Source organism: Etheostoma spectabile, chromosome 23, assembly GCF_008692095.1.
Source record: "Etheostoma spectabile isolate EspeVRDwgs_2016 chromosome 23, UIUC_Espe_1.0, whole genome shotgun sequence".
NCBI classification, from domain to species: domain Eukaryota; kingdom Metazoa; phylum Chordata; class Actinopteri; order Perciformes; family Percidae; genus Etheostoma; species Etheostoma spectabile.
Window position 1 is genome coordinate 23,537,593 of NC_045755.1, and position 15,051 is coordinate 23,552,643.

The window sequence follows — 15,051 nt, forward strand, 5'->3', positions numbered from 1 at the left end:
TCAGACTCCAGGACTGATTGTTATCTCCAAACCACGAGTCATCACTGACTCCTCTTTTCCCGATTCCTCTGTAACTCACTGATATATTAACCCATCCTCTCCACTCGACCTCCCAGTAACAGCGAGCAGTCAGACCATCTCTACACAGCAGCTGAGACCAGGACTCAAACCTCTCTGGATGACCAGGATATGACTGATCCTCCTCCATACGTGTCACCTTCCTGTTGTTGTCAGACAGTTTGAGTTTCCTGTTCACCGTGTTGATGTCGACTGTGAGTTCACAAGAATCTGACGGAGAGAACGAGACACAACACAGCTGCAGTTATTAACCAATCAGCTCTTTGGTGATGACACCACAGGGTTGAATGAGTGATGTCACATTCTGATGAATGAAATTAAAAACACACTTACACTTCCTCAGACCTGGTGTCAACCATCTGACTCCAGCAGGCTCCACCCTGAAAGGGGGGGGGGGGGGGGTCATTACATCACTCTCTCACACAGCTTGGTTCCCTTTAACCTGTCTCTCTCTAACCGGTCTCTCTCTATATATATATTTATTATAGAAGGGTGTATTATTATATAAGTGTGCATTATTATATTAGTGTGTATTATTATATTAGTGTGTATGGAGAAAAGTAAAGATCATGTTTATTGCTTCACAATCAACTATATCTACTATATCTTTTATTTTGATGCACTACCATATATTCTTATTATTTTAGTTTAACAAATGGGCCTTACAACTGGCCTCTTCATTTTCTTTCCCCTGATCCCGCTCTACCTCTGGCCCTCTCTCTGAATACACACGCACGCACACACACACACACACACACACGTCTTTGGTTTGCACAGCAGGAACTAGGAAAGAGTGTTTTGAGGGACTTTTTGAATTTTGAGTCGTACTCTCCAAGCACAAGAGGAACTTAGAGAAATAATTGTATCAGATGTCAGAGTATGTCTCTAAACAATAACATGAGCCATGCAGCACCGGCAACTGGCATTTTAACCTCTAGCTAACTAGTCTGCCTATAGAGGAGATTAAGCTCCATCCACACAGAAAAGCACATCGCCTTGTGCTAAGCTAGGCTAACCCTGTCCTGGACCTCTCTTTGTGTAGTTGACACTGATTTGATCCCAGGAAAGAGGGAGAAAGGATGTTTCTTAAAACCACAGACAGATATCTGTCCAAACTACATCAACTATTAACAAAGGGAGTTGTCATTTTAGTTCCTGGAGATGTTCTCCTTTAAAACTTCCTACACAAATATCTCCTCTATGTTGATCAGTGTGTGTACCTGAGACTGTCCAGTCTCCAGAGAGGATCCTCCAGTCCCGCTGACAGCAATTTCACTCCTGAGTCTCCTGGATGATTGTAGCTCAGGTCCAGCTCTCTCAGATGGGAGGGGTTGAAGTTCAGAGCTGAGACCAGAGAAGAACAGCCTTCCTCTGAGATCAGACAGCCTGACAGACTGCAAACACGTAGAACAACAAACAGGAAGCCTCTGTCAACACGTGGAGCCATGTGTTAGTTCTTTCTTTGTTTCTTGTCCAGGTACATTTTAGTCCAGATTTAGAATAATCGTCAAAATCATCTGCAGTATTTAATTAAAAGACAAAAGCATGTTAAAAATGTATTAAAAATTCTCATAGACCCTGGGTCTAGAATATCTTTTATAATTAATAACTACTGCTGAAGTTTATCATATAAACAGACACAAAGCTACACGTCAGCTGTTTATCAACTAAAGTTAGTCAGAGTTTAAATGGTCATCAGTTGAACGGGTTAATGAATCCTGACCTGAGAGTCTCCAGTGTGCAGTGTGGACTCTTCAGTCCATCAGAGATCAGCTTCCCTCCTGAATCCTGCAGGTTGTTGTTACTCAGGTCCAGTTCTCTCAGACTAGTGGACTGGGAGCTGAGGACTGAGGACAGAGCTTCACAGCTTCTCTCTGACAGGTTACAGCCACTCAGCCTGGAGAGACAACAGGACGTTACTCACTAGGACCAAGGCGCTGGCGCTGAGGTTCGTAAACATGACTTAAGCGATAATGTGATGTGTAATGTGATGTTAAATCAACCCTCTCGTGTAATAAAGCGCTTATACAACAAGCCTGGAAAGATCAGTTGGTAGAGCAGGTGCCCATATGTGTATATATATATATATATATATATATATATATATATTGACCAGGTCAATAATCTGCCAGTCATCTTAAGCTAACGTTAGCTTTGTAACATAGAGATTGTGGAATTTTCTAAAAAATAATAACTACTGCACACATAAACACTAAACTGCTCGGCTAACTTAATCTGGTTATAACTAAAATATCTACTGGACAAGAAATAGTTTTCATTGATAGATTTAACAACTATAAATTTAGATAATATACGTCCGCAAACGTAAACGTAACTATTGACGTGTCAGTGGCCAAACAGCTGATGTGATTCTAACAGCTGATGTGGTCCAAACAGCTAATGTGATCCAAACAGCTGATGTGATCCTAACAGCTGATGTGGTCCAAACAGCTGATGTGATCCAAACAGCTGATGTGATCCAAACAGCTGATGTGGTCCAAACAGCTGATGTGGTCCAAACAGCTGATGCTGATTTGAGTATGTTCAAAATGTCTCATTGACCAATCAGATTGTCTGGTCAGATTTACTTGTTGTATAATCAAGAATAAACAAACGTCCAGTAATCAAAGTCAGATACTATTAAAATATGAATGATTTCTGGATATCAGCCACAGTTCATATTTCATTATTTATGAAGTGATTCTAAATAATAAAATACTTTGGAAACATTTATTTTTCTTGAATGTTTACAAAGTATTTTTTAATTGTGTGTTTTCAAAGATTATTGTTGTTGGTCTGACCTGAGAGTCTTCAGTGTGCAGTGTGGACTCTTCAGTCCATCAGAGATCAGCTTCCCTCCTGAATCCTGCAGGTTGTTGTTACTCAGGTCCAGCTCTCTCAGACTAGAGGACTGGGAGCTGAGAACTGAGGACAGAGCTTCACAGCTTCTCTCTGACAGATTACAGCCACTCAGCCTGGAGAGACCACAGGAAGTTATTTATTGTTATTTACTGTTAACTCCTGTTGTAAAAAGATAGCAGAGTATTTATTAATGAATAAATCCCACGTACAGAGCTTTGTTGGAGGCTTTGACCACTGGCAGCAGCCTCAGAAAAGCCTCCTCTGAAGCCTCGTATTTTTTCAAGTCAAACACGTCTAGATCTTCTTCTGATGACAGTAAGATGAAGACCAGAGCTGACCACTGAGCAGGAGACAGCTCATCTGTGGAGAGACGTCCTGAACTCAGGGACACTTGGATCTGCTCCACTAGAGAACCATCATTCAGTTCATTCAGACAGTGGAACAGATTGATGCTTCTCTCTGCAGACAGATCCTTATCCATCTTCTCCTTGATGTACTCCACTGTTTCCTGATTGGTTTCTGAGCTACTTCCTGTCTGTGTCAGCAGACCTCGCAGGAGTTTCAGATTGGTCTGCAGAGAAAGACCCAGGAGGAAGCGGAGGAACAAGTCCAGGTGTCCATTAGGACTCTGTAAGGCCTTGTCCACAGCAGTCTGGTAGAACTGTGTTGATGATGTTTGTTCTTCTGCCAGCAGGTTGACTCCAGAGTTGGTGAAGGTCAGATGGACATGAAGAGCAGCCAGAAACTCCTGAACACTCAGATGGACAAAGCAGAACACCTTGTCCTGGTACAGTCCACTCTCCTCTTTAAAGATCTGTGTGAACACTCCTGAGACCACTGAGGCTGCTCTGATATCAATGCCACACTCTTTCAGGTCTGATTCATAGAAGATCAGGTTGCCTTTCTGCAACTGCTCAAAGGCCAGTTTTCCCAGAGACTCGATCATCTTCCTGCTCTCTGGACTCCAGTGTGGATCTGTCTCAGCTCCTCCATCATACTTGATGTTCTTCACTTTGGCCTGAACCACCAGGAAGTGGATGTACATCTCAGTCAGGGTCTTGGGCAGCTCTCCTCCCTCTCTGGTCTTCAACACGTCCTCCAGAACTGTAGCAGTGATCCAGCAGAAGACTGGGATGTGACACATGATGTGGAGGCTTCGTGATGTCTTGATGTGGGAGATGATTCTGCTGGCCTGCTCCTCATCTCTGAATCTCTTCCTGAAGTACTCATCCTTCTGGGGTTCAGTGAACCCTCTGACCTCTGTCACCATGTCAACACACCCAGGAGGGATCTGATTGGCTGCTGCAGGTCGTGTGGTTATCCAGAGGCGAGCAGAGGGAAGCAGATTCCCCCTGATGAGGTTTGTCAGCAGCACACCCACTGAGGTGGACTTTGTAACATCAGTCAGGATTTTAGTGTTGAGGAAGTCCAGAGGAAGTCGACACTCATCCAGACCGTCAAAGATGAAGACCACCGGGAACTCTTCAAACCTGCAGATTCCTGCTTCTTTGGTTTCACTAAAGAAGTAATCAACCAGTTCTACCAAGCTGAACTTTCTCTCGTTCAGCACATTCAGCTCTCTGAAGGTGAATGGGAATGTGAACTGGATGTCCTGGTTGGCTTTGCCTTCAGCCCAGTCCAGAGTGAACTTCTGTGTTAAGACTGTTTTTCCGATGCCAGCCACTCCCGTTGTCATCACGGTTCTGATTGGTTCATCTCTTCCAGGTGGGGTTTTAAAGATGTCTTCACATCTGATTATTGTTTCTGGTCTGTCTGGGTTCCTCAATGCTGTTTCAATCTGTCTGACCTCATGTTCTTCATTGACCCCTGCAGCCCCTCCCTTCATGAGGTAGATCTCTGTGAACATCTGATTCAGAACGGTTTGGTTTCCTGCTTTAGCAATCCCCTCAAACACACGCTGGAAGTTCTTGTTTAGCTTAGATTTGAGTTTACGCTGACAAACTCCTGCTGGACATCCTGAGTGAATACAGAACAAAGAAGATCAGTAGGTTATTTATAAAGAAACAGGAACATACTCTGACCCTTCTCTGGAGACATTAGTAAACGTCCCATTACTCAAGCAAGTTAAAACTTTAGAAAAATCCTCTTACTGCTCTGCAGACAGTCAGCCAACTCGTCCTGCTTCATTCTCCGCAGGAAGTGCAGTGTGATCTTCAAAAACGCCTCTCTGGTCCTCCTCTGCTCTTCATCCTCACCCTCCCTCTGACTCTCTGAGCATTCTGGGTAATCTGGTCTAAGAAGCTTCTGCATCTTCTTCAGCTCGTTATTCACAAAAGTGACAATGTCATCCTCCAAGAGCTGGAATAGAAAATTATATGAATCAAATCTGCGAGGTCTACAGATGGTCCAGAATGCTGCAGCACGTATTCTTACTGGATCATCTAAATACACACACATAACTCCTGTGTTGGTCTCGCTGCACTGGCTCCCTGTCCAGGTTAGAGCAGATTTTAAGGTCTTACTTTTAACTTACAAAATAGTGAATGGCCTTGCCCCAGTATATCTGTCTGAATTGATAAACTCTTATGTGCCTGCTCGGTTGCTGCGCTCCCATGGGTCAGGATTGCTGACTATACCAAAGGTCAGAAAGAAAACAGTTGGGGAGCGAGCCTTCTCGTTTCGTGCGCCAACATTATGGAACAGTCTTCCAGTAGATATCAGATTGGCATGTTCAATTGGGGTCTTTAAATCAAAGCTTAAGACTTACTTATTCACCGCAGCGTATGAGTCCTAACTGCTAATTTATCTTTGATGCAATTGTATAGTGTTATTTATTTTTTAATGTCTCGATTTTAAATTTTGTACTGTTTGCATTTAAAGTGTATTTTTGTTGTAAAGCACTTTGATGGAAAGCGCTCTATAAATAAATGTATTATTATTATTATTATTAAATCAATCTGAAATCATGGAAGCAACCGTCAGATCCATAATGGACAGACTGAGGACCCTCTGGTCTGAACAGAGCAGCATGGAGATGATTGGGAACAGAATAGATGTAAAAGTAGTTGGTGTACATCTACAGACCCTAAAGATGGAGTCCAGGTGGGTTTGATGCTGCTGGGCAGGCTGACCACTGGGACCCTCTGAACTCTCCTGGTTCACTCTGTGGAGGAACCAGGAAGAATTAGCTCCCATCATGTCTGTCCACACGGAGACACACACAAGGTAAAGGTCCTGTGACTTAAAATGTTATTACAACATAGAATCAGATAGTTTCCCCTGACAGTAAAGAGTTGGTGGTAATGTTCACTGGTATTGTGAATGTACAGAAAGTACTAAGAAGTCAACAAGGGCTCCAACATGGTTGTCCCGAAGGACTCATTGAACAGCAGACTGGGATCATAATGCAAGAGGTCTGCAGCTTCTGTGGTCATGGAAACAATCATTCATAGGTAGAAGTTTCGGGAGTCAACGGTAAAAAACCTGTTGGCCTCAAAACGATTTTGGCAAACCATCCGCCAACTCGGGGGGGGAGAGCTTAGATTGCCTGTTTGTAGTCGGGGAGAACTGCTGACCTGGACTGAGGATACTGCTGAAGGCTGGAGCCTTTTATTTGCTTCCCCTTATTAACTTCTGATCTGACATCCAACTGACAAACCCACATCCAACATTTGGAAAGGATTTTGCGTTTTGACCAATTTGGGTCTGGAAACTGGGGGGGGGGGGGGGGTCTGGGGATGAAGCCACTCACTGAAGCTTTGCCTTACGTGTCCAGACTCAAACGGCCAAAGTCTTCCCATGGCTAACAGTGTCCTGACCCAGTTGACAAAAACACTTACCAAGGGTTGCTGGTTCTCCAAGGAGGGGGGCACATGAACCTACCCCGGAGGGGGCACTCTGAGGCCCACACATCCCAACCATCTCCCTGGTATTCCCAGTTGGAGAAGAACATTTCTGATTCGTAGCCTAGCCGATGGCTATGGGAGATTTAAAATGCTTTTGATGGGGCTAAAACACCAGATACTATTGGTGCAGACCAGGTTCAATATCAAACTGAGATCTACAGTTGAAGACCGTTCTTCCTGGACAGCTTTCACATGTGAGAATATAAATATATGTGAAGAAGAAAGTTGCTGAAAATAAACTCCAAACACTTCTCTGGAGACATAACAGTTTGAACATTACTCAGCAATATTACAATAACATTAACAGCTGACCTCTTTCTAGCAGAGGGTTGCTCTCCTTTAAAGTCAAGGAGGCGACCATTTGACCAGTTGCTCTTGACGGACACACAGCTGGGTTCAGGTCCAGCAGAGTCTGGTCTCTGATGGATCCTGTTACACAGAGAGTAAGACCAACAGGGAATGGAAATCCATTTTTTAGTATTCAGACACAAAAACTGCTGGAGATAAAAGGAGCAACTAAAACAAGACTAACACAAAAAAGATCAATGAACTATACAAAAAATTGGGTTCAAAAGCTTAACCACTAGAGAATATGCAAGACCGAACCAGATCCGAACCAGATCCAGTATTTACTGGGGGCGGAGGAAGAGCTTAGATGGCCTGTTTGTAGTCGGGGAGAACTGCTGACCTGGACTGAGGATACTGCTGAAGGCTGGAGCCTTTTATTTGCTTCCCCTTATTAACTTCTGATCTGACATCCAACTGACAAACCCACATCCAACATTTGGAAAGGATTTTGCGTTAATACCAATTTAGGTCTGGAAACTGGGGGGGGGGGGGGTCCGGTGATGAAGCCACTCGCTGAAACTTTGCCTTACGTGTCCAGACTCAAACGGCCGAAGTCTTCCCATGGCTAACAGTGTCCTGACCCAGTTGACAAAAACACTTACCCAGGGTTGCTGGTTCTCCAAGGAGGGGGGCACATGAACTCACCCTGGAGGGGGCACTCTGAGGCCCACACATCCCAACCACTCCCCTGGTATTCCCAGTTGGAGAAGAACATTCCTGATTTGTAGCCTAGCCGATGGCTATGGGAGATTTAAAATGCTTTTTGATGGGGCTAAAACACCAGATCCTATTGGTGCAGACCAGGTCCAATATTAAACTGAAATCTACAGTTAAAGACTGTTCTTCCTGGACAGCTTTCACATGTGAGAATACAAATATATGTGAAGAAGAAAGTTTCTGAAAATAAACTCCAAAAACTTCTCTGGAGACATAACAGTTTGAACATGACTCAGCAATATTATTAACAGCTGACCTCTTTCTAGCAGAGGGTTGCTCTCCTTTAAAGTCAAGGAGGCGACCATTTGACCAGTTGCTCTTGACGGACACACAGCTTGGTTCAGGTCCAGCAGAGTCTGGTCTCTGATGGATCCTATTACACAGAGAGTAAGACCAACAGGGAATGGAAATCCATTTTTTAGTATTCAGACACAAAAACTGCTGGAGATACAAGGAGCAACTAAAACAAGACTAACACAAAGAAGATCAATGAACGTAACAAAAAACTGTTCAAAAGCTCAACCACCAGAGAATATACAGGACCGAACCAGATCCAGTATTTACCTAAAGTCAAGAGGTGAAGAGTGGTTTAACTAGACAGCTTTCAGATGGAGAATATAAACACATGTGAAGAAGAAAGATGCTGGGAATATACTCCAAAAACTTCTTTGGAGACATAAAAGTTAAAGCATGAATCAGTAATATTAGAATATTATTAACAGCTGACCTCTTTTCAGAGGTTTGTTCTCCTTTAAAGTTACCACAGAGAGATCCATTGACCGATTACACTTAAAGGACACACAGCGGCTTTGGGGTGGCTGTGGATCAGTGGTAGAGTAGTTGCCTGCCAATTGGAAGGCTGGTGGTTCAATCTCTGGCCCTGTAGTCCCAAGTCGAAGTGTCCTTGGACAAGACACTTCAACAATTTGACAGTGAAAACCAAGTTGTTGTATTATGTAAAAGCACTTGGAGTAGTTGTTAAGATTAGAAAAGGGCTATATAAATTCAGTACATTTAAAGCTGGGTTCAGAATCAGGATCAGGTTGTCTGGTCTCTCATAGAAAAACACATGTATTGAGGGTCATGTTCAGTAGTCTCTTATGGTCTGGCTAGTCCTCACAGTATTCCTGGATGGGAGAACAACGAGCTCTGGTTCATCAGTAGGGATGTGCATGATTAATCAACAATCGATAATTGATCATTAAGAATTTTGTCGATCTCATAAATTCTTTAGCAAAATTAAGTAAAAAACTAATTCAGGCTGCGTTGTGTGACTCTTTTTTGTGAGCAATTAAATTAATTTAGCTGTGTGGCAGCAATTAAACATTTTACCACCCAGGGGCAATATTTGGCGCCGTACTTAGTTACCTGCAAGTTTCCGTTTTGATTTCCAAAGGGATCATGAAGTGATCACGGTGAGGGAAGTGTGGCGCTGGACCATTTAGATTAAAATACGACATAGGTCACTGCAAACACTGGGATGCCCTGTACAAGTACAACACAACCACTACTCAAATGATGAAGGAACAAAGAGCACCACCCTGGTTAGTGTTGTTGGGGTTGCTCTCAGTCTCCTCCTAGCATCAAGTCGGCGTTAGCACGAAGGAGGGGGGGGGGTAAGACCGGTAGGGGGGCTGACACGTACAAGGGGAGCCTAGGTACCCATCTGGATCCCGGCAACGTCCGTCCCTTCAGAGCGGCTGGACTGGCGGTCGGGTCCGACCGCAGATCAGGTCAACATCCTTATAATATCTCAACAAAAACCAGAAGGTGGATGTGAGGTACTAGTTATTTTATGAGGTTTTGTTAAATTGCCTAATTAATTGAGAGGGAGGATTATCTATCTCACCCTCTTTCTCCAGTCCGTGCCTCATTACGGAGTTACATTTGACAAAACCTGCCAGATCTCAGTATTACGTTTTTGGTTAAGTTATTGTTTAATATGACATTACTCTTTTTTATAATGCAATGTGCCGATGTGCTGCAATACCAGCAATCGGCGCAATGTCTATTATAGTAGATATTGCGCAATGTCTATTAATAGTTGGAATGCTGTTCCACAGCATTCCAACTATTGTTATTCGGTTCTTTCTTTATTCTGCTTCTTTCTTATCATTCCGTACGTTTTTTGGCTCTCTCTAACTTCTGCATACTTTCTGCCATTTAAACCGTTCAACTTTTACAATCTTCAGCTTTTTAAGCAGATGATGGGACTTCTTTTACAACTTTTCTATTATTTATACTTTTTCAAATATTAAGCTTTTAAACAATTTTTTTTAACATTAAAGTCAATGAGAGCAAGCTTCAAATCCTTCAAATCTTCTTCTGCTCCCAAAATTTGCAGCGCCTTCATACTTTTACCTACAGACGTGTTTCAAACTTTAAAACGTTCACAAAATATTCAGCAATCCGGCTACGGCTTTTCAGATTGATATATAATACACTTTTTGTGAAAAAGCAGTTTAAGTAGAGTGTAAATCTTTTTTTGCATTTATAATGGGTGTGTATTGCGTGAGGTAGAGTGTGGAGTGATGTCACTAGAGTGAAGCACTTCGAAAAAATGATCTTACTTGGTTCTCTATAACTTGCTCCCACGCCAACAATTCTAACTTGTCATGGACAATTTACACATCAAAACGTAGGTATTCTTGTCTCTGGTGGTGGTGCAGTGGTTATGAGACACACACACACAGACACAAACACACACACAGACACACACACACCCAGAGACACACACGCACACACACACACACACAGACACACACAGACACAGACACCCACACACACACACACACACACACACACACACACACACACAGTTTAGCTTTAGCATTTCAATTTTTTTGTTGAATTTTTCCACCTTTTTTACATTATTTGTTATCCAACTTAATTAAAACCATTCCTACTTTTTTCAACTCTTCTCACTACGTCAACATCTTCTTACTGATTTAAGCTATTTCTACAGTTTAGCTTTAGCATTTCAAGTTTTTCTACAAATTTTACTGATTTAAGCTATTTATCTAGTTTAGCTTTAGCATTTCAATTCTTTCTACAACTTTTACTGATTTAAACTATTCAACCAGGTTAGGTTTAGCAATTCAGCTATTCAGCATTCCCACGCATTTTCTGCAGGAAATGCATTTTCTAGTTATCATTATTCCGCCAAATTCTGTCCCGCTACTAGTCCTGGAGCGTTGCCAACACGCGCACAAACAAAACATAAAAACGTGTGTAATGATCGGGAATGGTGTGCTATGACGTTTCAACCAGATTTGCCGCGCGGTTTTCCCGAAATCGGCAAAACAACGGCAACATTTCTCATAGCCTTGAATGGGAAATGTTTGGGAAATTGCTCGACATCGCTCAAAACGCCCCCTCTTTGGGACCGTGCCGTATCGCCATACTTTAACATAGAAACATGATTAATAGTTTAAACCGAAGACAAGACTTTGGCGTTTATTTGGCTGAATGGGCGTTCAGATATCAAGCACGGTTTCTCCCAAATCCCAGTTTACGTATCGTCCTGTTTTCAGACCGTCTCAGATTTTCCAATGTGTGTGTATGTGGTGGAATGTTCAGAGCTAGAGTGGAGGACAGAGTGGGGAGATTAAAAAAAATCATTTTGGTTCTCTCTCTATAACTTGCTCCCACGCCAACAATTCTAACTTGTCATGGACAATTTATACATCAAACCGTAGGAATTCTTGTTTAGTTTCAGATAATGTGCCAATGTATGCAATATGAATTATACTTTTTGCTCAGCGACCTTTCAAATGACAAGAGTTCCCAATCTTCCTCCATTCACTGCCATGTTAATAATTGTCCACATATCTGAGCAAAACACAGAGCGAAGCACTTTTTTAAATTGCTGACATTTCATACTTTATCCACATGACTTTTATACCAGTATGTTCACAAAGGCCTTCTGGTGCCCATGATAACGTTATTTTATTGATATCTCGTATCCTTTTGGTGATATTATCATTTGTTTGAGAGCTTGTTCAGTGTCTGAATAGTGGCAGTGTGACATATACACAGGTGCAGCAGGTGCTTTTCAGTCTTTATCAATTGCTTTGCTGTTGTCTCCACAACTCATTTTAAAACAGACAGTGAAAAAAGAATCTGAGCTGTGTGTCCCTGTGTGTGTGTGTAACCCGCATAGTGTGTGTCCCTGTGTGTGTAACCAGCATAGTGTGTGTCCCTGTGTGTGTAACCAGCAAAAGTGTGCGTCCCTGTGTGTGTAACCAGCATAGTGTGTGTCCCTGTGTGTGTAACCAGCATAGTGTGCGTCCCTGTGTGTGAACCCAGCAAAAGTGTGCGTCCCTGTGTGTGTAACCAACATAGTGTGTGTCCCTGTGTGTGTAACCAGCATAGTGTGTGTTCCTGTGTGTGTAACCAGCATAGTGTTTGTCCCTGTGTGTGTAACAAGTAGAGTGTGTGTCCCTATGTGTGTGTGTGCAGGGCCGGCCTGTGGCTTAGGCAGTATAGGCAAATGCTAAGGGCGCAAACCACCAGGGGGCGCCCGGCCTGTGCTGTACCTATAACGTCACCTTAATTAAAAAAAAATAAGCCCGACTTCTTTTACCTGCATCTAAATCCCATAATTTCAAAGCGTCCTAAACTGTCTGGTGCCCAGGGGAGGAAAAAAAGAAAAGAAGAGGAGGAAAAACATGACAAAGACAGAGGTATTGTTACAGTATAGGTGATGATGATAATGATATTATTTTGCTGTTGCAGAACAATGATTGATAATAGCATTAGCCGTTAGCATGACATAGTTGGCTAATCAATAAATAGCGAGCGCTATCTGTTAGTTTTAACATCAGTTAACTGTACAGTGATGCAAGTGGGCGCCACCTAAAATCTTGCCTAGGGCACCAAATTGTTTAGGGCCGGGCCTGTGTGTGTGTGTGTGTGCGTGTGTGCGAGCACGCTAGGAATGCACACACATATGCACGGACAAACTGACCTACTGACTGACTTCTATCTGTCTTCAACACCAACAGCTGTTTGATAGAAGACTGGGAGAGGAGGAGTAGGAGGAGGAGAAGAAGGAGAAGAAGGGTGAGTCTGGTTGGTTTAGCGCTAGCTACGTCATAGCTGTTTCTGGGAAACAGAAACGGCTTAAATAGGTTTTAAAAAGTTATCTCTTTGAAGGGTTAAGACACTTTTATTATTTTTTATTATGTTTTATTGCTTTCCGGATGTGCACAAAGTAGGAGGCACACTGTTAAAATTTCTGAGGAATTTTCTAGTTAATTACTATTTTTGTCTCTGTTTAAGAACGCCGGCTCACAGCTGCAGGTGCCTCTGCGTTAGAGCACCGCAGCACATTTATCTTCAAGCTCAGCCTAACCCGTCATCCTTTGGAACTGCCACAAGTTCTTCATGTAATAAAGATCTCATTGACAGAAAACACACAGGATTTCTGTATTTCCATTTTTAATTTCTAACAAGTTAAATAAATGATGAATTTTAATATAAAAAATATTAATGATTCATCAATAGTCAATCGTTAATTCTCCGACGATCGCCTAAGAAAATTGAATCAAATGCCCTTCCCTATTTATCACCATCTCTTTAGATCAATCATAATCATTGTGGGCGGGGCTAAGCTCCGGACGGAGCCACGGTGCCGTTGCTAAATAGTCTCAGGAAGGACCGGCTGGAGTGTGGAGAGTGCACCTGGACGACAGGCTACAGTGGGCTGGAAACACAGAGACCCTTTACGAGAAGACCCCCACCCCCCACCCCCATGAGACAACACAACTTCTAGTTGTTGGAGGTTTCAGAACAACTCACCTCTGTCTTTGGCTATCAATCTGTTCCACCCCGTCCTTCTGTCTTTGCCTCTTCCTTCTCTTCTCCATTTTAATTGGCCTGTCCCTTTCAGGTCTCCTTGTTTTTAAAGTGGTGGTGTCTCCGTGTACCGGTGGCTCTTCATGGACACACAGCTGGGACCAGGTTCAGCAGGGTCTGGTCTCTGATGGGTCCTGTTAGAAAGAGAGAAAGACCACCAGAGAGGGAAATCCCGTTTCAATCTCTAGAAACTAGAAGCTATCCAGCAGATAATAAAGTGTGAAGCTGGTGGCTGTACGATTTCTGCTCTCTGCTCATCCTGCTCTGTCCTTCATTACATGTCGGTCAGCTGACGCTTTCATCCAAAGACACTTTCAACTGCTAGAAATGGCAGAGGTCCCACGCCTCTGGAGCAGGGTTGCAGTAATCAAGTCCGGACTTGAGACTATTTTTCTACGGACTCGGACTTGTCTGGGACTCTGTAGTTTTTGGACTTGACTTGTCTCGGACTCGACCACTGGTTTTGCCAAATATGGCTTTTGGTCTCGACCGAGTCCAGGTGTATTTATTATGTTGATGGTATTATTGGAGGGAAAGTAAAACACAGTTCAGGTGGGGATATTGTTCGGCTTTTTACAAGTTTAGACAGCTAGCTAACGCTATGCCAATGTTTGCTAACGTTAGCGCACCAGCGTTAGCCTAGTTAGCTTACTAGGGAAATATTACGGCTGCCTTCGGAGTTTCCTATATCTGCGTCCACGTTGTCAACACAAGACCTGTGAAGTTAGTGCTCCTTTTGAGCCATCATTGTATTGCATGACACAAGCTCAACTCCGAGATGGGTGGATTTTTGTTATAACGTTATAAAAAAGCTAACTGACTATAGTTAGCCCGTTTGTATGCTAGCGGACATTAGCTAACATTGCCGAGCCAGCTGTGTGTGTGTGTGTGTTCCCTAAAGAACTTCTTCCTGATGGATTTATTTTAAAATTCTGCAATTTGTCTCAACTAAAATGAACATATGTTAAATTACAGTCTGTTCGTTGTTGTTTAACCAAACTTTAATGTTTTCTGAGAATACATCTATTTATACGTGTGTTTATATATGTATAAATACATGTATGTCCTATTAAACCACGTCCAAATAACAATAGAATACAATATTTTTTAGGGAAGCCATAAACCAACCATAGGGCTACACTCTGTAATACTAGTCACTTCATTTCTACACTACATCTGGAGTGAAGCTATGTTGTCATTTAGTTGTTCAAATGCTCAGTACTAGTACCTACTGTAGCAGTTCTAATGCTAAGTACTAGTACATACTGTAGCACTTCTAATGCTCAGTACTAGTACCTACTGTAGCAGTATCAGTTCTAAT

The 15,051-nt window shown here is 42.7% G+C and overlaps 1 protein-coding gene across 1 annotated transcript in view; it reads right to left on the minus strand.

The window, feature by feature from the left end:
- The window catches only part of LOC116672880 (NACHT, LRR and PYD domains-containing protein 12), a 769,761-nt gene that overhangs the window by 752,905 nt on the left and 1,805 nt on the right, over positions 1 to 15,051 (minus strand). Inside the window, exons 2-10 of the mRNA XM_032504859.1 lie at positions 13,674 to 13,864; positions 8,128 to 8,244; positions 7,119 to 7,235; positions 5,986 to 6,064; positions 5,052 to 5,259; positions 3,150 to 4,917; positions 2,880 to 3,053; positions 1,802 to 1,975; positions 1,299 to 1,472 (exon numbers count right to left, since the gene is read on the minus strand). Of these exons, the coding sequence (XP_032360750.1) occupies positions 1,299 to 1,472; positions 1,802 to 1,975; positions 2,880 to 3,053; positions 3,150 to 4,917; positions 5,052 to 5,259; positions 5,986 to 6,064; positions 7,119 to 7,235; positions 8,128 to 8,244; positions 13,674 to 13,741 (2,879 nt within the window). The 5' untranslated portion in view covers positions 13,742 to 13,864. The remainder of the gene's footprint in view (positions 1 to 1,298; positions 1,473 to 1,801; positions 1,976 to 2,879; positions 3,054 to 3,149; positions 4,918 to 5,051; positions 5,260 to 5,985; positions 6,065 to 7,118; positions 7,236 to 8,127; positions 8,245 to 13,673; positions 13,865 to 15,051) is intronic.